General features: G+C 40.3%; 1 protein-coding gene across 1 annotated transcript in view; it reads right to left on the minus strand.

The window, feature by feature from the left end:
• Positions 1-417: 417 nt before the first annotated feature.
• The window catches only part of LOC139740715 (HEAT repeat-containing protein 5B-like), an 87,598-nt gene continuing 62,540 nt past the window's right edge, over positions 418-25,475 (minus strand). The window contains exons 8-36 of the mRNA XM_071651280.1: positions 24,700-24,857; positions 24,028-24,277; positions 23,290-23,442; positions 22,544-22,794; positions 21,593-21,704; positions 20,957-21,109; positions 19,486-19,585; positions 18,225-18,334; positions 17,505-17,743; positions 16,756-16,959; positions 15,999-16,067; positions 15,510-15,631; positions 14,469-14,628; positions 13,397-13,586; positions 12,726-12,895; positions 12,101-12,269; positions 11,450-11,614; positions 10,841-10,969; positions 9,697-9,825; positions 9,318-9,499; positions 8,787-8,855; positions 8,236-8,415; positions 7,295-7,769; positions 6,565-6,837; positions 4,946-5,248; positions 3,352-3,576; positions 2,405-2,556; positions 1,582-1,795; positions 418-898 (exon numbers count right to left, since the gene is read on the minus strand). Of these exons, the coding sequence (XP_071507381.1) occupies positions 579-898; positions 1,582-1,795; positions 2,405-2,556; positions 3,352-3,576; positions 4,946-5,248; positions 6,565-6,837; positions 7,295-7,769; positions 8,236-8,415; positions 8,787-8,855; positions 9,318-9,499; positions 9,697-9,825; positions 10,841-10,969; positions 11,450-11,614; positions 12,101-12,269; positions 12,726-12,895; positions 13,397-13,586; positions 14,469-14,628; positions 15,510-15,631; positions 15,999-16,067; positions 16,756-16,959; positions 17,505-17,743; positions 18,225-18,334; positions 19,486-19,585; positions 20,957-21,109; positions 21,593-21,704; positions 22,544-22,794; positions 23,290-23,442; positions 24,028-24,277; positions 24,700-24,857 (5,426 nt within the window). The 3' untranslated portion in view covers positions 418-578. The remainder of the gene's footprint in view (positions 899-1,581; positions 1,796-2,404; positions 2,557-3,351; positions 3,577-4,945; positions 5,249-6,564; positions 6,838-7,294; positions 7,770-8,235; positions 8,416-8,786; positions 8,856-9,317; positions 9,500-9,696; positions 9,826-10,840; positions 10,970-11,449; positions 11,615-12,100; positions 12,270-12,725; positions 12,896-13,396; positions 13,587-14,468; positions 14,629-15,509; positions 15,632-15,998; positions 16,068-16,755; positions 16,960-17,504; positions 17,744-18,224; positions 18,335-19,485; positions 19,586-20,956; positions 21,110-21,592; positions 21,705-22,543; positions 22,795-23,289; positions 23,443-24,027; positions 24,278-24,699; positions 24,858-25,475) is intronic.

Below are 25,475 nucleotides of genomic sequence, written 5' to 3' on the forward strand. Positions count from 1 at the left end.
CACCTGATCATTTCATTACATAGCTATGCCAGCAGACAGTATACCTATATGAATTCTCTTTCTATGAGGAATTTTACCTTAAAGCTACTTACATATACTTGGCATACTGAAGTGGAACATCCTTGTAGCACCGTGGCAATCATTACACATGCAGGAATACAGCACATGTTGCAACTGCAACACACATAGACTATTCAAGAGCTCGGAACTTATTACTATGAAGACGGATAATATCATGTTCATACAGATTTCATGATCATTACAGTCAAGAGGATTGCTTTATTTGGGCAATCTATGTACTTAAGATGCCGCAATAGAAATTGCATAGACTGGCACTATTATTTCTTTACATTACACAGCATAATAATGTTCAAGCCTATGCAGCCATTGATTTTTTCACACTGGGAGTTGCCAATTTTGAGCACGGTGATAAATAGGGACTATCAGATCTTTGTTTCCCTCTTAGTTTGCTTATACAACAAGCACTCAGTCTGTAAGGGGCAAAGTAAGTCATCAATGCATGAAGGTAAAATGGCAGTTTGCATCCTGGGGTTCAAGGGTCACATCACTCCACTGGCTCAGCCAGTGAAGTTGCTGAAGTTCATCTTTAACTTGATGCTGGGGGCAGCGGGGGTCTTGCTGCGGGACGGCTGTCGGCTGGGCTGCTTGGCCTTCTTGGAGGCAGCGTTCGCATGGATGGCGCTCTCTAGCTTAGTTTTCAGGTCCGGTGAGGCAGCCATCACACTCTTGAAGGCATTGGGGTACTGGGGGCCTATCTTCATCAGACGCTGCAACACATGGTCGTGTAGCGCCCTCGATTGCTTGGTCTGGGTAGCAGAGTCTCCAGTGAAGAGAAGACTGATGAGAATAGGGACCAGGAGGGCCACCATCTGAACTCCTGGAGGTAGAAGACATAAATGGGGTGAGGGGGAAAAAAACATCAGTACAGCATTATGAATTCACCAGACACTAGATTGTGAAATCAATAAAACATACCCATAACTGGGAAATTGCAGTCTGAAGTCACTGTGAAAATACTATCTTCGGATATCCAAGAGCACTGGATATATAAGTGAAGCAAGCATCAAATGATAATTTCTCCCTACTACTGACAGGTGTTGTTGGGCCTACATCAAATAGTTTGATATCAACATTATCATGGCAGATATTTTGATTTTAATTTCAATGATTAAGTATATCTTCTTGTCTAAATCCAAGTTTATTATCAAAGGGATCAGTTTAATATGTCAGATAAACTGATATTCCACTCGATCTCTAAACAATGATGACGAAAATGAGTGAATAACTTGAGACGAATCTTGTACTTCTTATAGGAATTTCAACTGTCATCTTTTTTTAAATTCATTGACAGAGTCCACACAAAAGTAGTTGGGTGCCTCACTTATTTGATTAATGATGTCCTTCATAGAGCACTGTGAAAGTCACAAGAGACTTTGCTATGCTTTAATAATGGTTTCTTCAAACTCTTTATACTGGGAAATCAAACAAAAGACTTGCAGCATTTCACAGCGCAATGCAGCAATAAAAAAGAGCTTTAGGAAAACTGTCCAGTTCACTTACTATGAGAGTCATCTGTCAGGCCAACCAGAATTTCAAGCACCCTTATGGACTCGATAATGACGGCAACCGACTCGTCGTTGTCGGGCATGTTGCCAGCCATTGACTGGAGAGACTCCACTAACCTCGGTCCCATGGCATGGATGTAAGGTGTTGATACCTCACGGTGGGGACACTGGAAGATGGAGGCTGCCATCTGTAGACACTTCAGTTTGACCTGAGAGAAGAGAAAGATAGTAGAACAGGTGCCATTTAAGCATGTAATCTGATTATGGTTATATAATCGCTCTCATAATATGGATGAACTTATGCAGTTGACATGAGTTTGGTATCAATTACAATGGGCAAATTGCTTCATTCTGAGGATGAGTGAATGTCAGATCTTTGGAGTGCTAGAGGGAACAATTAGCTCCTCTCCCTTTCATTCACCACCATCCTTCCTGAAGCCAGCATCACATAATCTCATACAGTCTACACTTAATACTTAGCCACACTGTGTGGGTTGACGACATCTATACCCTACTCTGACCTACATTTAGGGGGCATTTCATGAAGCATTTTGTCCGACAACTTTGTGGGACAAATTTGCTGTCAGCCAATCAGAGGCAAGGATTTCAGTAACTTTTAACATTTTGTCAGACGAAAAATCTGACAAAACGCTTCATGAAATGCCCCCCAGGTCATATTCAGAAAACAACACTGGCTTAGTCACTCTTCATATAACAAATTTAGAACTTGCCATCCCTGATATATGACAAGAAAGGTTTCAATGGGAAAGAGAAAAACATCAACCACCCCAGCATAAAATTGCATGCATGGGACTCACCACTGGCTCCTCTGATTTGAAAGCCTTGCAGAAGAGATCAACTCCCTGTGCCTGTAGGGAGGAGACGGCTGAGACGGTGGGTGGGGCTGAGGCAACAAAGACAGCCACAGCAAGCAGCACACTGCACATATCCACCTCCATCTTATCTTTATCTGTACAGGGTGAACACAGAGTTTGGCCAATTAACCCTTGCAAAATCACCATCTATTTAAATATCATTGACATTGTATGAGGCTGGGTGAGATATGTTGTTGTTGTTGTTGTTGTTGTTGTTGTTGTTCATTTTCCATCTGTGAAGATGGCTGGATAGCCTATATTCAGCTACACTAAGCTACACTAATATAGTAGCATTCATTTGCAAAGCATTGTGGGGTGCTCTGAACAAGAATTTCACTTTATGTGTCTTCAAACAGTGACTTGTGTAGAAAGTGAAAACATCTACAGGTTTCACTTTTTGACATAATGGTAAAGCACAGATATCCAAAATAGCACACAAGACTTCATTCACATGTGGTCTTGGACGCAGAGGACAATGACAACTAACAGTGGATATTGTTGCCACTTAGCATTACAAAACAAGGAGATAATATTCTCTTTAAACTGGATTAGTGTTTTCTTACACAGAAAGCCATAGTTAGAGGAAATGCAAACCTTCAAGTGACTCCAACAGACATAATGACATTTCATAAATTTAGAAATAATAACAATACCACTGTAACTGTATTCTGGACAATCATCATTACAATCGTCTTTTTGGTATACTGTATGATGACAAGAAACATACATTATCAGCCACTCCTTTACAAGCCTCTTCATGTACACCTACTTGAAAACTAATTAATGCTTAAACTGATTTTTGAAAGTGACATAAAAGTTGTATATGGTCTATCGATGCCTGTAGTGTGTGTGTGATTGCAGGTGTTACATTAAACTTGAGCCACCTTCACCTGGGTTGGAGTAGTCTAAGATGGTTGCCAGAGTGCTCTGCAGGAATTTCTCCCACTCCTCTGAGCAGCGTGGGTCCTTGACGTAGGGTGATGTGGCCAGGGAGCGCAGGGCCTGCATGCAGGACGTCACTGTCGGAGCACTCTTGCCATCAAGCGAGGGCTCGGCCGTCTCACGCAGGATGTTAGTCGTCAGGAAGAGGATTGTGGGTAATACTGATATACTTCCTGTGTTAACATGGGTGATCAAAGCAAAGCAATCATATGAACTCAGAAATCTTAACTCTAATTTGTTCATCTACATTATTGTAGGCAGACACAAACACACAATAATTAATTGGAGTCAATAAAGTTCTGCACAAGCAAGATGACAGCATGACATGCATCCCATACATGCATCAATAATCTATGTACTTAATTCTTTAAACTTTGCAGTAATTGTGCAGTACAGCATTTAATCTGAAGCTACCCTCTGATTTCTGAACAGTGTAAATAATCCACTTATTTCTCAGTTTACCTACAAAAAGAAGAAAAATCACCCGTTTGTTGAAATGCATATATTTATCTCTTTCTTGATATCCCTGCACACACAAAATTTGTCTGATCTGATGTAATTCTTGCTATCGCCAATGACGTAAAAAGTACCTGGATGTTGATTTAAGCGTCATGTATGGTGCATTATGGGATAGTTCGGGAGCCAAGTCACTTCCGTTCGTACACGCGTGATACGCTAATGCTCTTTACATACATACAGTTCACAGCTATACAGCCGGCCGACTGTATTCTTGCTTGTACTTACTGTTTCCTCGACTTGAATTGTAGCGTTTATATGATTTGAAATTTCTCCATTCTAGAGAAATTGCTGTAAATATGACTACGGGTCATTACTGCGAAGCTGCCATGTGTTGGTCGCACGACAATAAACGAACATATCTACAGAAATATCCCTGGCATGCGAGACGTGACGTGGGTGAAGTTTCCTGGTGACTCTACAGCGTGTGCGACTTGCTTGGAAGAAATTGCTTCGAAGACAGGATAAGTTCGAGATCACGGTTCTTTCACGATTGTGTTCGCGGCACTTCGACAGAGAACAAATAAAAAAAGATGGGCATTCCATGACGATATCCAGGTGGGTGAATATTTTCCAGTATTATTTTCAGCGTATGTAGAGACGACTGATGTGCAAGGCGATCACAATGATCAAGCAGAACCGGTATGTCTAGCTTTTACGCATGCATGCTACAAGCAAGGCCTAGGGCAATGCGAGGGCTATAGCTACTGTATGTATCACAGGCCTGGCTGGCTCGGGTACAGCCGCCTATCCGTGGCCGGCATCGTGCTGGGTAAGGTACACGTATGCGCACACTAGCGCTGTGCAAAATAAGCCCCGCACCGGAAGTGCCAGAGTCCCGGAAGTGCCAGAGTCCCGGAAGTGCCAGAGTCCCGGAAGTGCACTAAATCTTGACGAAAAAGCTACATCCGGGTACCTTCTTGTGTATTGGCGATAGCGAGAATTTAAGATAAAGGTGATGAAGAATAGTGCCAATGGAAGGCTATGGGTTAAATGAGGTTTTATGGCAAATGGCATTGAACTCACCTGCTGGTGAGCAGAGTGAAGGCAGTTCTGCCATGATGAGGACAGTACTGGAGATGAGTTGACTGGCCTCGTCTGACAGCCCGGCATTCTTGGAGTAGCTGTGGATGGCGGCGGCACTAGTGCTACCAGAGGGATTGAGGGCGGGCAGCTGTCGTACCAGGATGCAGAGACACACCTCCAGGGTGGCAAACACCACTGACTTACCCGGTGTCACCTCCCCACCTACCCCGCCCTCACCGATGTCTGAATCCCAGTCAGCCTTCTCCTCCTTCTCTGACTTCTCCTTGTTCTCTATACTCTCACCTGGTGAAAACAATCATTAAGGCCGAAGTCTAGTCTCAGACAACACTCTAGAAAATAGTATTTCTTAAAGGGGGTGGCTAGTAACTGATCAGTGGGAATCAGTGGGAATGCTGGAGGATGATTGTTCTAATCCTTGTGGGATTCATTTAAGAGTACATTATACATCTATTGTTGTGTGAACACTGTTTTGCTTCAGAATGGTCTCATATTCAAGTAATGTGCAGTTTAGTGTTTCCAGGTTAGCGTGCCTGGTCAGTGATGGGGCATTAATCTGCACATTACTGTAAACGTCAATATTTTCGCGCGATTAATTTTTCGCGCTGAGCGGCTCGAAAACATATTCGCGGGTTCTTAAATTCGCGCTCCGCAGCGAGTTAATACACAGTCTCTGTTTTCATCCAGCGATGATGCCAGCGTACGATAAGCAAGGTAGCGAGCGGCGCGAGTGCGAGTACAAGCGCTCAACTACGTACCGGTAGTACATGTGTATTTTACTCGATACATGTACTGTAGTACTAGTACTGTAGTTGCGGGGATGTAGCACACCAATCGGCCATGGGCTCGGTGCGTGCGGTGCGTGCAATGATACTGCTATATGCGTAAACATGTCTGTACTACGTAGCAGTATCATCAACGAAGCGCACACAATTCAGGCTGTTCAAAATGTGCATAGAAAATTGCGAAGATATATTCGCGCGTTTTTGAATTCGCGCTAGCCGAACGTAGCGCGAAATCTGCGAAAATTAATGTACCGCAAAAATTTCCACGTTTACAGTACTTGAATATGAGACCGTTCTGAAGCAAATAATTTTCACACAACAGTAGATATATAATGTCCCCTGAAATGAATCCCACAAGGATTGGAACAATCATCCCTCAGCATTCCCACTGATTCCCACTGATCGGTTACTAGCCATCCCCTTTCAGTCTGCTTCTCTTTCACACTTTTTTGTGTACATATACAATATAGCCAAGAATATTATGAAAAGACCCATGTTTTGGTATATCCAGTGATGCAACAAATACAATCAACAACAAACAACAAAGACAAACATATTAGTCTTGCATATCTTTGTACATATTCTTCACAAGGTCTTTAAGCAAGTCCTGTTCATAAGGTTTTTCACAATAATTCAAACAATCCTGCAAATTAAGCAATTTTCATTTCTGGCATTGCATAAACCACCATCAAACATTCTACTAAGAGAGAGACATCCCTCAGTTCTGTCCAAGGTCCCTAAATATTTCTGCTGATGTGATTTTTTTCAATAGCTTACTTCACTGACTACAAAGTTGTCAGTTGGAGGTGGACTGACCTTTGACCTTGCGCTGGCCGTCCAGTCTCTCCTGCATGGCCTTGATGACCTGCCTGACCACAGCCACCACCTGTAGGTGAGTGGCCAGATTCTCCCTGGTCAGTAGCAGGCGATGTAGGACATTGAGGAGCTCAATGGACAGGGCTAGGTCTGAGGTGAGCTGTCGCCGGCACCAGGCATCCTCCAGCAGGGTTTGGAGGGCCTGGAGGCAGGAGGAGATGTTTTGGAGTGGCTCTGTGGCTCGCTGGTTGGACAGGCTCTCTACACACACACCTGAGATGGGGGAAAAAAGGATAGGCAGGTAATTTAGCCATAAAGGATGCAAACTCTAACATTGTTACATGATTCACAGCAGTGATGTCTACATGTATGTGTGTGCGTAATACAATGGCACTATAAGTCAATGCACAGCCTAAGTGAAAAAAAGTTATGTAACATCATGAGGAATAGAAGTTTGAAGGAATATTAGACTACTACGAGAAAAAGGTTGGCAATGATATGATATGCCTTGATCCGGTAATACACGTGGCTGTTTTATTATTATTATTATTATTATTATTATTTATTCGGCAATTCAACATACAATACAAGCCAACATACTTATCATACATACATTGCTCTGCCCCATTTAACCTTACATGTATCACGACCAATGCTAAAGTGAAATAGCATTATAGCAGAATCTCAAGAAGGGGAAAATTCTACTGACTATCAGACAGAGAAAACTTACCTATGATGAGGTGAAAGTAATCAGCCTTGATTTCTTCTGGCTTCTTGTTGGAGGCTGAGTTTCCCCTGGGTATGACTGCCATACCAGGCAGCATGGGTCCACTGTCTGCTGGGCTGCAGTAACTCCCATCACTATTCTCTTCTATCATCTTCAGACCTCCAGCATTGAGCCAGAGGGAGGCGGCGTACACGATGGGTGCCCAGGCTCGGAGGTAGTGGGGCCTGGTCGTGGAGGTGGCCTCGGGGTTGTAGAAAGCCCCGCCCTCTGGGGGTAGCTGGCTGGTGAACTCGTCAGGGAGGGCCAGTAGGGCGTGGTCTCTCAGTGCTGCCAGCCAGTACTTATTGAGAGCCTTCAGCTCTGGTTGTACCAATGTTAGCAGGCTGTCTGAAGATGGCTTGTCTGTCTGGTAGTCATCACCATTCTGGGTGGAATGGTTGGAGTGCCCTGTGTTCTGCTTCATGGCTACAATGTACACCTGGTGGAAATAAATTATGTCTTTCATTAAATGGAAAAGTACAAACTATATTTCTATTTTTTTGTTGTTGTTGAATCTATTCAAAGCGCATTTCACAATCAATGTATCCATCACCTCACAAGACACTTGCTTCATGATATCAGAAAGAGATACAAATAGTGTTACAACAGTCAATATTTGTGTGGCAAAGAATATACTTTCTGTCATACTGTAAGCTCTAACACATGAATCTGACATAAGGGAGTGTCATCCTTGCCAATACCATACATCAATGACATGCATTTCATTCATACATTATTGGCAATTCCTGCATCACTTGAACACCTTTTTGTTACAAGAGCATAATATAACATCTTTCATCGCCAAACAAATGTGTTATCTGAGTCTAACAAGGAAATTATTTCACTTTCTGGACTTCCCAATGATTCTTAAATATTGACCCCTCTTGAAGAACACCAAAGCCTACCTCAGCCCATGCTTTGATGACAGCTAACTTCTCCATGGTGAATGCACTCTCACTGTAAAGCTGCAAGGGGGCGCCCTTCCCCACTTTGAGTTTGTCCAGTGAGGAGACAAGCAGCTGGTGAACCCTGCGGAGGTCGTTGAGGTCATGTGCCACACCACTGCCAATCCAGGCACTGGCAACCTGTCAAAATACAGAGTAAAAGAGAAACCGCTCAAGAGTAACATCTAACACTCTGCGTCTAAGAGACCTGTAATGGACCATGAAACTGTGAATAAAATTTCAAAGAAATACCAAAAGATTTTTGAGTAAAAACATCATCTTGGGAAGGGTAATTCTTTCTATAATGTCATTACAAATGGACAATTCATCACAAAGATAAACCTAAAACATTATGATGCTATTGATTTATCACAAATCTAATGATGGTAGGTGAAGGAATGATGCATTTTCTAGGATGAATAATTCCCTACATGATGGATAGATAGCAACTTACTTTGACATTCCCCAAAATACCAATTGACATTAATTATCTGGAGTCATACTGAGCTCACCTGGCAAGCCATGGCTGTGACGTCTGATGGTGTTTCAGCAGAGAAGGCTGGCCTCAATGCTGCACCCACCTACATGGGTGGATAAACAAAACAAAACAACAGAACATATAAACTTTGTTGTATAAGCAACAAGCTGGGCTTGTTCATGGTACCAACATTCCAACACAAGGGTAAGAAATCAAATAGAATCTAGAAGTTTAATTTGAAATGATCATATCGAAATAAAGTAAAAAGATTATGAAAAATTGCAACAGATTAACATATTTCAGAATATAGAAATGAATGAAGGGATAAATGAATGAATAAGATGATAAATTGAAGAATGAATAGGAAAGGTTGATAGCTGAAAAAGATAAATGAGCAATGAAATACATAGATTATGAATACAATAATTATACTATTATCATTATAATACCATTCTAAATAAATGAGACAACAAAGAATAAATATATGCATTAATGATTCCTAAGATCAATGTACAGTAGGATGAATTGCATAGATTGCTGAAAGAGAGTGAGCGAGGAGTCTGACCTGTGCTTGGTACTGCTCCATGATGTAGTGGCCAGGGAACTCTGGTTCCGGCACACGAGCAAACTTATTGATGACGTCTTGAAGCAGCAGAAGTCCAGCCTTCCTCAGCTGTGTGCTCTCTGAGGTGGCTGCAATGAATGCTGTCCTAACAAGGTCTGACAGGTGTAAGACTAGGTAGTTATCTGTGGGTGGGGAGCAGGAAAAAGGGGGCTTTCAATGTGATAGAACAACTTCTTATTTTATAAACCATTTGTCAAGCACGAACAAGGTGTACTGTGATGATAAATGTCATGAAAAGGATTGGCATTGAATGTCATGTTTAGGTGTCGATTGCAAGATAATCCAATCGTGAGAATCCCTTCTCAATGTTCACACTCACTGGTAGCCGTCTTGATTCTCATCTCCCGGGCAAGGGCGACATCAAAGTGCACCGTGTTGCCATCACAGATCTGGATGACTCGCCGCACACTCTCAGCCGCAAACACCCTCGTTGGCCATCGAGGAGGAACTGTGAAGAATGAGCAGGATTCAGACATTTATCGGGGAAGAAAGATGTCTGGTAGATAAAACACTTTGGGGTGCAGCATATGTGTATGAATCAGCACTTTTATGGTAGGAAACGGATGACAACTTGTCCTTAAGGTATGTTCTATATGCTATAACTACACAAAAATTACAAACTACCCAGATGCTGCGGCAGGAATGTACTCTTTCTCAATCTAATTCTTTTCCTGTTTGGCAAATTTGAGAACTGCTGTTTTCTGGTATCATGATGATTAAAAAAAAAAAGATCAAAGGAGTTGATTGACTGAACTGCTGAATCTTGAAATCCAAGCAATAAACCAGAATTTAAAGGACAAGTTCACCTTCAAAGACATGTGGGTTGAGTGAATGCAGCAATATTAGTAAAACACATCAGTGAAAGTTTGAGGAAAATCAGACAATCTGTTCTAGAGTTATGAACTTTTGAAGTTTCTGCTCAATGAAGGCTGGATCAGAAGACTACTATAGGTTGTGATGTCACAGGAGTACAACGATATAAAGAAAATATAAAGAAAATTCAACATATTTTCACTTTCCTCGCTTAATAAAAGGTCTTTTGACTTCCCTCTTTCAGAAGGCAAGGGGAATAATAATATAATAATATACGCCCGTGACAAGTTGAGGAGATGTACACTTTTTTCAAAAAGTAAAATTTTGTGAAATTCTCTTTTTATTTTCTTTATGTCGTTGTACGCATATGACATCATACACTGTAGTAGTCTTCTCATCCAGCAGTAATTGCGCAGATACTTTAAAAATTCATAACTTTTGAACGGATTGTCCGATTTCCCCCAAACTTTCACTGATGTGTTCTACTGATATTGTTGCATTCACTCAATCCACATGTACATGAAGGTGAACTTGTCCTTTAATGATAACCAAAATGAGCCATCCATTAACAGCTAACCCATGATTTCCCCAAGACCTAGAATGGATTTCAGAGTGACTATACAGCTGTCAATGATGACTGTTTTTTTCACCTGTGGGATGAGTGTCAATCTTTTCTGGTGCCTTGAAGGTAGCGTCATCATCGTCACATTCAGCGTTCTCTTTATCATTATCTTTCTCCAGCTCCTCCAGCTTCTTCTGAGCTGCCATCGAATCAGAGTCTGCTGAAACAGAATATTCATCAGTAAAATTCACAGAAACCATCTCCTCATTAAACAATATAGAGTAGATATAGACACCACACTTTTGAGTTCGATTCACACTGTAGGCTGAGAAATATGCTTCAGATTACTACAGTACAAACTTTGGAGGTTTTCAAAGTGCTACAGCTTTCATGACTGGAATTAAATGAGTACAAGCTTGTGTGGTCTGTGCATACCTGGGTGAAAATGCATGATTAAAATCATTGAAAATAACGTTTAAATAAAACTATGCACATTTAGAAATTATTAATTGTTAAGTAAGGACAGGACATGGGAAGAAGTGACCATCATAAACAAACTACATGTTCATAATATGCAAAATTTGGTTACAAACTGGCATTAATCATTAATGTGTTCAATTCTGCACAGCTACTCTAGAGTTTGGCAGTGACAGATGAAAAGCTCCTTTTGGAGTCGTGACTGTGAGATCCAACTCACCTGTGGAGGCCGAAAGCACAGCTTTACAGAGGGTCAGCCAACCAGCCAGGTTCTCCACCACCAACTCATGCAGCATGCTGATCAGGGTGTCATGGATGTTGGAGCGCATCTTGGGATCTGTCTCATTGTTCAGCATGCTGAAGAGGAAACCTTCTAGACCCGTTTCTGGACGATTTTTAACAAACAATTATCAAGATCATGAATTCTAAGAGTGCATCAAACTTTTACAGTCTTTGTGCATTGTTTGCATGTTCATTACAAGTCATCAAAAAGAAAAATATTCAGCACTGACACAAAACCTATATTACTCTGATGAAACTGGCAACAGACTTCTCTTAAAAATAATGTATTTGACAATCATAGCATTAAAAAAACAAAGCATCATTCTGAGACCTGTTACAATGCAGAGAAGGAATTATTTTATTACTGAAATGTTTTAACTTACTGAGCTCACAATTTCGCATTTTATTACAAATAAAGATTAAAGAGTCAGCAGTACAAACAAATAAAGTACAAACTTGATTTACCCTAATTAAAGCTCACAATCTTTGCATTTTATTACAGATAAAGAGTGAAGAGTAAGCAGAAACCCTAGAAGTCATACACCTATCTGTTTGTAGACTGTTACAGATATCTAATAACCTTCATTACCTGTGATTATTGCATCTGACTTGGCACCTTGTACAGCTCCGGTTGGTTTGTCTGGCTTTGCAAGGGTCATGGCATATTCACAGACCTCGCGTGCCTCACGTTGCGACAGCTGACGAAGGCAAGCCACAGCTGCACGTCTGAGCAAAAGATGTTGGCTTCCTAGGGCAGTCTGTGGACAAGGGTTGGATGTTAAAATGACATCATATCCTTTTCATATCAATGTATAGTGTTGCATAATATTTGAAGAAGAGAAAAGAAATTATGATGATATACATTTACATTCACTAGCTGAGATTCAGTAGGGCATAAGAAGGAGGTGGAGAAGTAGAGAAAGAGAAATTACGAAAGAGGTTATACTACAGTGGATTAATCTTCTTAAAGCACATCTATGAATATAGTTACATTACACTATATGAAAAAGAGTGAAGAAAGTGCATTAATGATTGGTAGTAATAAACAGAATGAAAAGGAGAAAATATGAGACTAAAGATAGATGGAGAAGGGACGAGAGTGAGGGAGGTCGAGAAAACTAGATAGAGACAGAAAGGGGGAAAACAGAGGTAAATAGGGAAGCAGGTAGAGAAACAAAGGTACGGAAAGGAGAGAGTAAGACACTGTCACTTACACAGAGATCTGGTACCAGTGTAGAGAGGTTGACATGACGAGGAGCAAACATATGAAGCTGCTGGAGGCAGGCAATGGCTTCAGCTCCTACCACTGAGTCATGGTGGTCCTGCATGATGGCACAGGCTACCAGGCAGGAGGTCCTAGCTGTTGCTATGTTTCCACGGTTACCTGTATGGGAGCAGCAAATACCTTCAATCATATGTATCTTGCCCTCCTTTCAGGTGCTCTGTGCTGTATCACATGTTGAAGTACTATTGAACGTAAAATGAACACCACAAAAGTTCTTCAACTTATCTCTGAAATCACAGAATTCCAGAGCACACACCATTTACACAAACTGCTCTATGAAAGGAACAACTTAGCCTTCAAGGTAAACTACCCACAAGTTGTAATTGACATGATTGACAAATTGCCCATCACCGAAGTAAATAAGCACTGATTATTCAGGTTTTTTATCAGTATCCACGATATTAAAAAATATATGATCCACTGCTGTTTCTCTGAAAGCCAATGAGCATTATTATGATACTTAGCATTATGATATGATGACACCAGTAATAATTAGATATCATCCTAGCATAATAATCAATCTCATCTACCTCACTAGAATTCTTTGATATGATATACAAGTGTGAGAAAGCCTGGGATGAAAACTTCCACTGAACTGACCTTGAAGCTCAGGTCCCACTGTGGTGATGAGGGCAGCTAAGCACCTCCCTAGACACTGGTGGACCTCTACCGTGGATGGTGGGACACTGAGGAGCAGGGTGAGGACCAGGGACAGGGTGGGCTCCACGTAGGACCGGAACATTGGTCCACCGGAGTCCGCTATCAGGGTCAGGGCATGCAACGCCCACATCTGTCATAATACAGACATGGGAGGGAGGAAGAAGAGAAAAGAGATACACCAAAACGTATTTATGATTCCAGTGGAGTAACCATAACCCTGACAACAGCAATAACACTGTAGTATATTATGTAATCAGGCTAGACTTGGACCAGACAGGGTGTCTGAGCTCTGTTGGCCAGAGGGCTTCATATCACATCATTCGTATATCGGAGGGATTAAAGAGACAGGTGTCCTCACATCATGGTGGACCACCATACTGGTAATAGCAATGTACCGATGTATTTATGACCAGGCAGTCCAGTGTTTTGGTCAGTCTGTCTCGAGCTTTGGCGGAATGCAGTCGTCTAATAAAGTCAATCTCTCTCTTAACTCCGAGTGTGTCAATTGTTCCATATTTGATTGTGCTCATAGCAGGTCACTTCAAACACCACCACTGACATTTATAGGAGATGATAGCAAGTGTCATCACTTCTTGCAAAATGAATCACATCAAATCTAAGAATCACCAGTATCCACTGCTGGAAAAAAAATAATAGCATCATCTTTTTGTTTCACTTTTTTTCCTTTTTTTTCAAATTCCCTTTGATCAACAGTACTTCATATTGTACTCTTCTGATTTTTGTGGCGAACTGGAATACTGTAAATGGCATTGGTGTCATTATGTAGGTGCTGTAATGTCCTAATGACATAACAGTTTGACATGCGAGAGGTTAATAAACTTCTATGCGGAACACTGTTCTCTTACCTACCATTTCAAGTAATGGGATGTGAATGTTGTGACAATTATCATGTGGAACATCATTTCATGAGTCCTAACTGAAAAGGGACTAAACTTCCCAGACACTTTTGCTAGAATTTCATGAGTAGAAAGAGGACAGAGGGCAGACTGACCTGTACTTCAGGGGAAGTGACATCCTGGGCCAGGGCTAGGAGAATACTGACACTGGTGTTGAGGTGCTGCCCTGCACCCATACCACCAACATACCGGTGGAGACAGCCTAGAGCTAGGGAGTTGCCTGTTCTTGATACCACATCACGGGCTGTCTTCAGTCTGCAGACACAAGAAAAGTGAGATATTAGCAGCTTACTCTCATCTGTTTCACATAGGGCTGACAGATGAATGCACTAAATGTAAATAATGCACTCATGCCAGGCAAATTTGAAATGCATCTACATTGTATGATGCATTACAATACAATACAATATAGGTACTTATATAGTGCTCTTAAAACAAGTAAAGATGTATCACAGCACTTCACAAAATGATAATATTAAATGACATTAAGGGGGTAGGGAAAATAACAAATGAAAGTTACAAAATATATACATAATTGATTAATCAATTATTGAAAAGGAAAATCTTCAAGGACTTTTGGAACACTGCTAGGGTGATTTGTGCATATTTTGGGATCCAGTAATTAAGAAGACTGCAATCTTTTGATAATTGGTTATACAGGTGCAAGCAGACAATACTATGATATCAAACATACATAAAATAGCTCCTCACAGACACAACAAACATCCTTGTAAAAGACTCACGATACAAATGTACCAGTAAAAAATGGGTTGTACATGCACCATGTTCTCCTATGCATTGGATATATTTGAAAATTCTGTAGCATGCGAATCATTATCTCAAGCCTTATGATTCATACTGCTTGGAACAATGAAATTAATCTCAATGTTAAACTAATAGGCCATGGCTGTTTGGGAGGTTGAAAATATGGCAGATTTTTAAGCAAATGCTCTTTCCTTTTAATGGCTGAGAAAGTACAGAAGTTTGTGCAACCCACTAAAGCAAATAGAGGCAGAGAGGTGATGATGGGGCAAATTTCTCTCTCAGCCTAATCAAGGATAGGATCAATCTGCATCATTTAATCCCTACTCTGATATACTGGAAGCTGAGAATCGTAGGAGAAAATGGAAGCTTACCTGTCAAAGCAGAGCTGAGCAGTCTGAGCTATGAATGTATTATCACCCCCAACCTGGGCCATCCTCCCCAGAGCTTCCCCAGCTGAGCACCGCAGAATGGGGTTGGCATTGTTCAGAGCTCCCTGGAAGTGAATATAACAAAATCTTTCAAGGGTCTCTTCATAACTTCTCTTACAAATGTACTTGAATGCATTTTATATTATTTGTTGCAATATCCATGGCACCAAGAATTTCCATTGTAGACAATAAAGTAAATCAGTCACTCAATCAAATCATCTCTTCAACATTCATACAAATAACCCATCACCCATGAAAAACATTAACTTGAACGAACACCACTCCATACAGCTACACTGCAAAACACACACACTCAAAATGTGGGCATACACATATCAAGCACTTGACTTGCATCTAGATGACAGTATTATCTAAATAATACCAAATATGCAGAGCCAAAAATCCTTGGGTATTGAATAAAGTTGTACTCACCATGATGAGTGCATAAGCAGCATTTCTGACTTTGGTGTTTGTCAATCTCTGCTTGGCATCAGCTAGGCCCTGGATATACGAGGATATAAATCATACAGACAGGATACTGTTTAAACGGCTCAGAGTCCTCAGTTATACAAGGTTTCTAACACTGCACTGATGGCCATCTTTACTAAATGAAACATCATGGCACTCAGACCTTGAACTTCCAACCATCATCACAAAGGGTGTATCACCTTGAGTTTTGGTGTGAAAACTTGATGTCATTACTCTGACTACAACCTGTCACATACATTAAAGGAATTTCTACTTTCATAAACTTCCTTCTACCTGGAGAAGACCAACATGGTTTCTTAGAGATTAAAAACAATCTTTCCACAAGTAGTTTTTCTCATTGTGCATTTATCACCGAGAATTACTGGATTTCTGCTATAAAAAAAGACAAAATTACATCAACCCATCAACAACTTTTTGTAATACAGTATTATATCATTTTAATGGAGAATAACAATGGAAATGGCCTATTGTTAACTGCAACTATCATGTTTGTTGGTAGGAATGTTTAGCTAAGGAGTATAGGAGTAAATGAAAGCAGCAATATTAAAGCTAAATATTTCAGTATAATGGCCACAGAAACATATCACTTTGTCATCAGATAAATCCACTAAAAATGGATACACTTTTTGAAAAGGAAAAAGAATATCACTATATAACACCTGAGGGTTAAAGCTAGTATGGACAGGCAATTTATCCCTACCTTGAGGGCACTAAGGACCGCTGTGAAGATGTTGATCTGGACCGCCTGTTGCCGTGCCGACTTGGCCTGCTGGATGCAGTCCTGGAAATGCTCCAGGATCTTGTTTCTGTGTTTGTCAGCAACGTGTGGGAAGACCACACCGAAGAGGGCAACAGACCCATCAATGACAGCTACACCAAGTGGGAGGGGACCAGGCACCTCATCCTCCTCAAGTATGAGAATGGAAAGGAAAAGTTAGTACCCTCTCTACTTATGCTATTGTCACATTTTCTTATCTAATCTATTACAAGATTTTAAAATAACAAATTTGTTCTTTTGCATCTACTTTACAGAAAGACTAATAAAATTTGTTCAAATATAGCTCTATGATAAAAAGATATTGACAAGAAATTCATGTTCCTAGGATATTTGATAGGGAAACATATCAACTCTAAATCCTCTGTAATGGGCTCCAACACATGGATCACACATTCTCCCCATTATGTTGTAGCTAAAAGAGTAAAAACAGAACTTACATGTCCTCTTGAAAAGAGTAATTTCAGTGCATGCATAGAATAAATATCATTATAATATTGAACATTTCACATCATGGCAGATTATGACTATTTGCTGTGTACACAGAAAATCCAATTAAATTACACAATCATATACAATGAACTAACTGTCTTGGAGTATCTCTCATATCTCAAAGTAAATCAAGTCCACCCATCTCTTAATACGGAGGTTGGATCAGGGTGTAGCCCACTCACATCAGTGATATCCCAGTAGAGTGAGGACGGGTCATGTTCCAAGGCCCCAGAGCCTGAGGCACTGTTGGGCTGGAGCTGAAGTTCCACTGACTTGTGATCTGTGTCCTGGATCCAGGAGCCTAGGATGATGGAATCATTCTCATGGCAGAGGGAGCGAAGGAGGGACGTGGTGGTGTTGGCAGGGTTGTCCGTCAGTGTGAACTCAGCCACCAACTCACGTAGGAGGGGAATGAAACTCCCTGGAATAACATAACATGGAAAGCAAACTAAACTACTGACCTCGGATCCATCCCTGACATTGAATCTCTACGATTTTCACATCAAACATTTTTGAATATCTTCATTTCTTTATAGATATGAACGATATTTCTTATTTCTCTTCAGACAAGACAATGTAATTCTAAATCTGCTAATGATATTGATATGCAGCATGGATTTTGAAGAATCAATTGCCAATGCCCTCATCAGAATATGACAAGACAGAAACATAAGTTCAGAAACTAAAGCCCGCCGCACACTATACAACTCACGACCACACGACTGATAGCTTTGGATCCGAAATAAATAACAATAGCTTCAGAATAAACACACTTGTTTATTTCAGATCCAAAGTCTGTCAGTCGTAAAGTCATGAGTCGTATAGTGTGTGGCAGGCTTTAGGCTGAAAGAGTTAAATACATCACATGTTGAGATGTGAGTGGCGCTGCTGCTCATGCCTACCTTCGTATGACTTGGGAGGCAGCTGTCGGAGGACCTCATACAGTCTCAGCCGAACCATGGCAGCACAGGCCTTCAGGTGGGCCCCATAAGATTTGATTACCTCATGGATTCTGGGATTACCAATTGAATATGAAAAAGAGTAAATGGGGGGATTAACTATGAGCAAGTTTGTTGCCTATAACAGTTAAAGAGTTTTATTGAAAAACGAGCTAAATCCTTTTTTGTTAAAGGTACAGTTTACCTTTGGGAGCAGTGATCTAAAAAAAAATGTTCGAGATATTACATTTGATGCATATGTATTGGTCAGTTGTATCACAAAACATCCCACCATGTAAAAATTTTGCAGTAAAGTCTAAAATATAAGGAGATATCACTGTTTCTCTCAATAAACCATAACCGTAGACGGTTTAGTCTAGAAATATTTTCATTATAACTATTGTTCCCATTTTGTATATCTAACAATACTTTAATAACATTAATTATACTGATTCAAATTTTTACTTTGGTTGTTTCTATCACTAACTCACATTTTAGAACTATTTTGAAGCACTACAGCTGGATTTTTGTTTCATCTGCAAATGGTAAATTATGCCTTTAAGTTGAGATATTTGTGAATAAAGCTGTTAAAAAACAAAGAAAATAATATGAAAATACAGGATATTTTTAATCATAACTTCTAGAATATTCCTTGTTATGTCACAAGTGAGGTATTAATGGATAGGTTTAATTTTGCTTTATCTGATGATGAACTTACTTTGAAATGGTTAAAAATGGGGCTTAGCTCATTTTGCAATAAAACTCTTCAGTTGCATCATGGAATTTACGTAAATTGTAGGAAGACTGACACTCTTGGCAGGATTGCTACGACTCGGCAAATATTCAGTCAGGAGGCTTTCTTGATTACGCTTTTTATCCACATCATTTATACTGAGCAATTCTAGTTTTAACACATAAAACAAACATATTTAATGATTTTCATTGATAAAAGAGCTTTTTCACACCTTGTCTTCTTAATTTCATATCTTTATAGTGTTAGGTAACATCACTAGTCTGTTTCATGGAATGACCAAAATAACATATACATGTAATTGGTTGTTGACATGCCATAGACATGGCAGTACCAATGGTAACTGTAATTACTCTATGTTACAATTTTTGTCAAGCACTTTACAGAACATGATTCTGATTTAGTGCTGCATGTGGAGCTTATGGTAGAAGAAAAATATTGAAAGGTGAGGACTGCATTGAGAAATAAACCTACTCGGATAACATGGACATGGCACATTCCAAAGGAGTCATCAGCCTTCTCACAACATCATCACTAATCAGCTCTGGGCAGTGACGAATGAAACTCTGCATCGCTGGGAGGGAAAAGGAAGTAAGAGAGAAAAATGACAAGTTAGCTACAGGCTTTCTACTAGTGAAATGTACATAACATATAAAAGTCAAATTATGCTTCAATTTTGACAGAAAGTAATACAGTAAGAAAGAGACAGGTAATACAGGCATTAGCTACCAATTTTATTGGTTGAGTAATATAGTAAACTTATTCATCATCGTGGAAACATACTCTATGAGAGCTGAAGGAAGTAGAGTTGAGTGATTCAGTTAGTGCTACATACAATGTATCTGATGTGACAAAAACCAATAGATGATATTTACTCATTCCACAGAGAGAAGACTCTACAGTTTGTTTGTTATTCTTACTACAAAATATTGCAGATGATTGTTGAACAAAATAGATTAGTATTCTCAATACTAGTGCCACTTCACTAACTTGTTTCATAATGATTGGAGGATATACTGCTGACTTATGTAGCTTTCCTGGTGTAACAACAGAATGGAATCCCAACCATCCCAGTCATTCTGCATCCATACAATAGTTACGTTTAGATGGTGATTCTTAACCTCGAGGATAGCTATCTTCAAGGATAAGCTCTGGCCCCCTAACTACGACACGCGTTCACACGACGAAGCTTATCCTCGAAGGTGGCTATCCTCAAGGATAGGCTCACTGCCCCCCGTAACTATGCTATCTATAAGTTCCTATCAACAAATTCTGTCCACACGAAGCTTAACTACAAGGGCCCCCCGCAGCTCACTGATAGAGCACTAACCCTGAGATATCTTGTGGAGAGCTATTTTTAAGTTGACTTCAAGTTAGCTAGCAACGAGTGCATCTACACGGTGCTTAACCATGAGATTATCCTTGAAGATAGCTATCCTCGAGGTTAAGGATCACCGTATGAATGTAACTAATGTTGGTGATATGTTACAATGGTTTCAAAAGAGGGTAGAGCCGAGAAGTGATTAAAGGGATGGTACAGTATTGGCGGAGGCAAGGATTGGGCTTTTAACTTTTTGTGAGATACCAAGAAACCACTAATGAAATAGTACAGAGCATACCATTGTAAGACAAATTCAAAGTTTATTTGATGAAAATCGGTTTTGGAATGGCTGAGGCATCCAAAAACAAAGCAAAATAAAGCAATCAGAATAAAAGGTGGGTCCAAACTTTTATTAGGATTACTCTGTTTTGGGTATCTCGGCCATTTCAAAACCAATTTTTATCACATGAACATTGAATTCCTCTTGGAATTACATGCTCTTTCATATTTCATAAGAGGTTACTCATTATTTCACCCAAAAATGTTAGAAACCTGAAGTTAGGTCTCAAACAAAACTAAACAATCCCTTTAATGCCTATCATGATTAAGGATGTTAGTACTCACCACACAAGGCTCCTGCCCTCCCCTCCAGCATCACCTGCCATGTGAAGGCATCACCTCTAGCCTTCTCTGAGTCCATCTCACGGGAGGATCGCGGGAAGGCGTTACGCCACAGGAGGAGGAGACGGGGTAGGTGGTTCCTTACCACAGGTGTGCCTGGGATTGGTGACAGAGTAAACAATTGTCAAGATTTTATGTGCAAATCATCGTATTTGCATGCTAGCTCAACTCCAGACCGGCACATTTTTAATAACAAGATATTGACTGCAATACTTTCCAGTGATTTAAAGAGTTTATACTTATATCATCATTTGCCTGTATAACGATAAGTAATGGAAGTGTCAAGAACTTTGTCTAAGTACACTCATTAAGTACATGTAGTAGACATCTGCAACTAGAACAGCTTAGTAAAGTGATAATTATGTATTTTTTTTCAAAATTATTCAGAATATCATCACATGTACACTTGTGTACTACCAAGTACTTTCAACCATATCAGAAATGGAATCATGAGATAATTAATGCAGGTATACACTTCGGAGGTCTTCCTTTCTTAGTTTATCTACATTCTTACAGAAGGAGAACCATTGTATGAAACGCGTTAAGAGGTGACATCAATGAGGATTAATGATGACTTACCCAGTGTCATGATAGCTCCAAGAATCAGCCAGCTAGCCTGGGTACGGTGGAGTGACATGCGGCTGTTCTGTGAAGCAGTCCTCAGTAGATCCTCTGCCATGCTAAACACTTGCTGCAATTGTTGATGATGAAAATAATGGTCGAGGACAATAGCACATATATTGTATAATAATAATAGTAGACATTTATAGAGCGCCTTTTCCGCTGGATGCAAAGCGCTAAATACTGTCATATAATGCTTTATCACACACTGATACACTTGAATAACATGGAAGTTTACATATCATACTCTTTTGTTGTCAAGGTGATTGTTTAGTCTTTCCTCATTTCTTCTCTCTACAGTCCTCATCAGGACTTCCCTCATGGTGAATCGCAAACCTCTCCTCATTTTATTCTCACCACCATGAAAACCTTCAAAGATGATAAGAAATTTTAGCGTAAATGTACTAGGGTGATTGTTGCAGTAAAAGACACAGCTTTGATTCTGATAATAGTCTACATTCCCCTCACTTTTCAAAGACAATAACAAATACCACACATGCTGCTAGCAGGCAGCACAAGGAAACTTAGCATTGGTAGGAATGCCAAAAAGAAACTGGATGTGTCCTCTGATGATAAGCAGGGCAGCTAGTAGAAGAGAACACAGTGGTACCAATATTTGCATAGGTTTGTGAGCTACAGGGGTCTAGTAGTTATTAATGTTCCTGTAATCCCTGTAAACTGTACACCTTGTCCAAAACTGCAGTAAGAAATATCAGATATTGCCATTTCCAACATCCACTTACATTCAACTGAGTGCAATAAAGATGTATGATACATTTCTTGCATTATACAATTTTAAATGAATAGAATACAAAGAAAGGACACTGCACTGAAGCAGATAGATTTTAACTTTCAAAAATAATTAGTGAATGAATGAATGTGAGGTGTAGCAAGGTTAAGCTGTCTTACCTTTCCCTTGGCATGAGGAATGCCCAGTGGGCAGCTACGGACAGCACCCAGGAGGGCAGCAATGGCGAAACTGTAGCCGGACACTGCCTCGGGAGAGCCCTTGAATTTATCCATGCGGTCCATGCAGCGGTCAAGCAGCCTGGTCAGCTGGGAGGGGAGGGCCACAGCAATGCAGCGGAGGCACCAGGAGCCAGCCAGCCGGGCCGCTGGGCTGGGGTGCAGCAGCACTGTCAACACTGTGTCACACATGTCTGGAGACACCAGATATGAGGGTTTTAGCTGGGGAAACTAATCTATCAACCTGCTATAGCATGTTTGGATTCTTTTACTACTGGATGTTGGTGTGCATGTCATATGTGCTTTTAAGCAACTGTGATGCAATTTAAAAATTTGGATGTATTAACTTGATATATCAAGAACTGAACAAATACAAACCCTAACAAACAAACCACCTATCTCAACCAAATGTCATGACACATGTCATAAGGTTAAATAAAAAGCAATAGTTTCCCACAAGTTTTAACATGAATGGTTAAAAAAATAAAATTTTCAGCAGACAACAATTTTCTTTAAACTTTATTAAGTTATTTTCTTAGTCTTCTTCAAGTCAAAGATGCCATTCTATTTTCTTAAACTTATGAGGCAATTCACTATTTATCAACATGTCTCATATCAGAGTTGTGCTGTACAAACAAGCCCACATCTTGAGGATACAGAGGGCTACAAGCACCGAGAGATGAACTCACTAGCTGATGAATCTCCAATGAGAGGAGCTGAACATGTACTCAAACTTCTGACCAGACTCCCAAGCTCCTGTAGAGCACAAATGAGGACATGTTGACTGATGAAGACATCCGATGTCTGACTCTTACTGTCACTACCGCCCTCGCTTGGGTCTCCTGCAGAAATGCAAGCACATAGAAATTGGTTCCATATCCATTTTCTCATAGTATTGATTTGATTATTGAAGTAAAATTCACTAGAAACATTTTAGACTAAGCTACAGACTGACTTTTAGCTTTATACACAGCTCTAGCCTTTTCTTGTAATTTCTTTTTTTTCCCCCGTTTGTAGCAATGTGGGAAAAACTTTTTGCGATATCAGATACCACCTCAATATCAAGATATTGACAAGCTCTGTGCATCATTACACACAGAGCACAATCATCAAAGCTTCAGATATCATTGAATTGTTCTGGATATGTAACATCAACCATGTAAACAAACAATGCATCCTAAAATTTTATTAAAACACTAAACTACAAACTTTTCCATGGAAAAAAAATCTGCAATATAGCAAACCTGCACTTAAAAGGGCAATGCAAGCATGCCTGAAAAAAGCTACCCTTGTTTCTTTTGACATATATTGGATAGCCAGATCTATAAGTGACCAAAGGCTTTCATCAATAGTACATATTTGTAAACAAAATGGAATTCCAAACGAGGAAACTGGTTTGTAGGTAGTGGATTGATGTTGGTCCTCACCGACGGCATTCATCTGTTTGCCAATGATCCTACACAGCTCCTTACAGGCTGACACCTGGGCCTTCTCTCCCAGCATGTGGCCCAGAGTGGACTGTAAGATAAAGGCTACACAGCGACGGGAGTAGACAGCATCCACATGGGTCTGGGTGGCCTTGGGGCTAGCCAACAGGCCCAGGGTGTGCTCCATGACGAGAGAGAGATTGCGTTCCAGCCACAGGCCTCCTAGAGTCTTCACCAGTACCACATAGGCCTGGAGTGGAAAGCGTTAACAGGTAATAAAATCATCCTCTCACTCACAGTCAGGGTGTAAACAACAAGGCTAACTTTCATTTTAAGGCTTACTTACCTGACTGAGTGTGTTTACAGTTAGGACAATAATTTGCTGACCACATAACCAATCCATAGAAGATATTGAAGTGATGCTGTGTCTGTGTAGTATATGACCCTCTCTATATAAATCGTGACTCATATTATAAAGACCAATCAACCATCATATATTAAAGACAGATTACATAGCTGAATAAATAAAAAGAAAATAGGAATTGATGGACTGCAAATTTAAATCAACATTGCTGTTAATTCATCCAAATTAAAGTCATCACTCACTCAATAATGGTCACATGACCAGCTGTATACAACCCACACACCCACGACTGATCGACTAAAACTGACCTGTGTGACCCCGACTCGGATCTCTCGGTTGACCATTCCTCCTCCCCCTTTCAGCAGCTCTCCAGACCCTCCCCTGAGGAAGCCAGACGTCCCCTTGACGAAGCCTGAGGCCAGCAGGTTGAGAATGTCATCGCTGGACAGATGCTTGGCCTTCGCATCTGGAGGGATGAAGGAGGAGCATCAATCAAGAGCTACGAAGCAGTCCATCGGTATCAACTATGTCATCAGTGTCCTTACATCCATTAGACATCTGCTACCCGAATTCCGTTGATGGACAGATATCCTTTTCATGGACAGTACTCAAACAATTTGTGCTAACGTTCCCAGGTACATTGAACAATGATGGTCTCACTCATGGGATTGCAATAACGCAATTTACGTCCACGCTATAAGGAGGGGGGGGGGGAGCTTTGGATGTGTGTGGATTATTCAACATTTTCAAATTCAATATTTTCTAGGCATCAGGAGAAAACCTATACAGGACTAGAAACCACAATTAAAACACTCTCTCCCTGAAATATAATGCACAGTGACAGCTGAAGCTTATCCTCACTTCATACCTGAGTATATCATCAGGCCTTTAATCACTAGAATAGTTGAAATATATTGACGCACAAGTACACAAAAAAATATATACAAAGGGAATATTGAGTATAACTGCCATCAATACCAACATCATTGTTCAATAATTTTATGATAATGTTAATTCATCGTCACACTGTAGGGTTAAACATAATCACTTGAGCATACAAAATGCATGTACATCCTTTTGTCAC

The sequence above is a fragment of the Diadema antillarum genome, unplaced genomic scaffold, assembly GCF_040938485.1.
Source record: "Diadema antillarum isolate AM-2024a unplaced genomic scaffold, OU_Dant_1.0 seq00000876_RagTag, whole genome shotgun sequence".
Lineage (NCBI taxonomy): Eukaryota > Metazoa > Echinodermata > Echinoidea > Diadematoida > Diadematidae > Diadema > Diadema antillarum.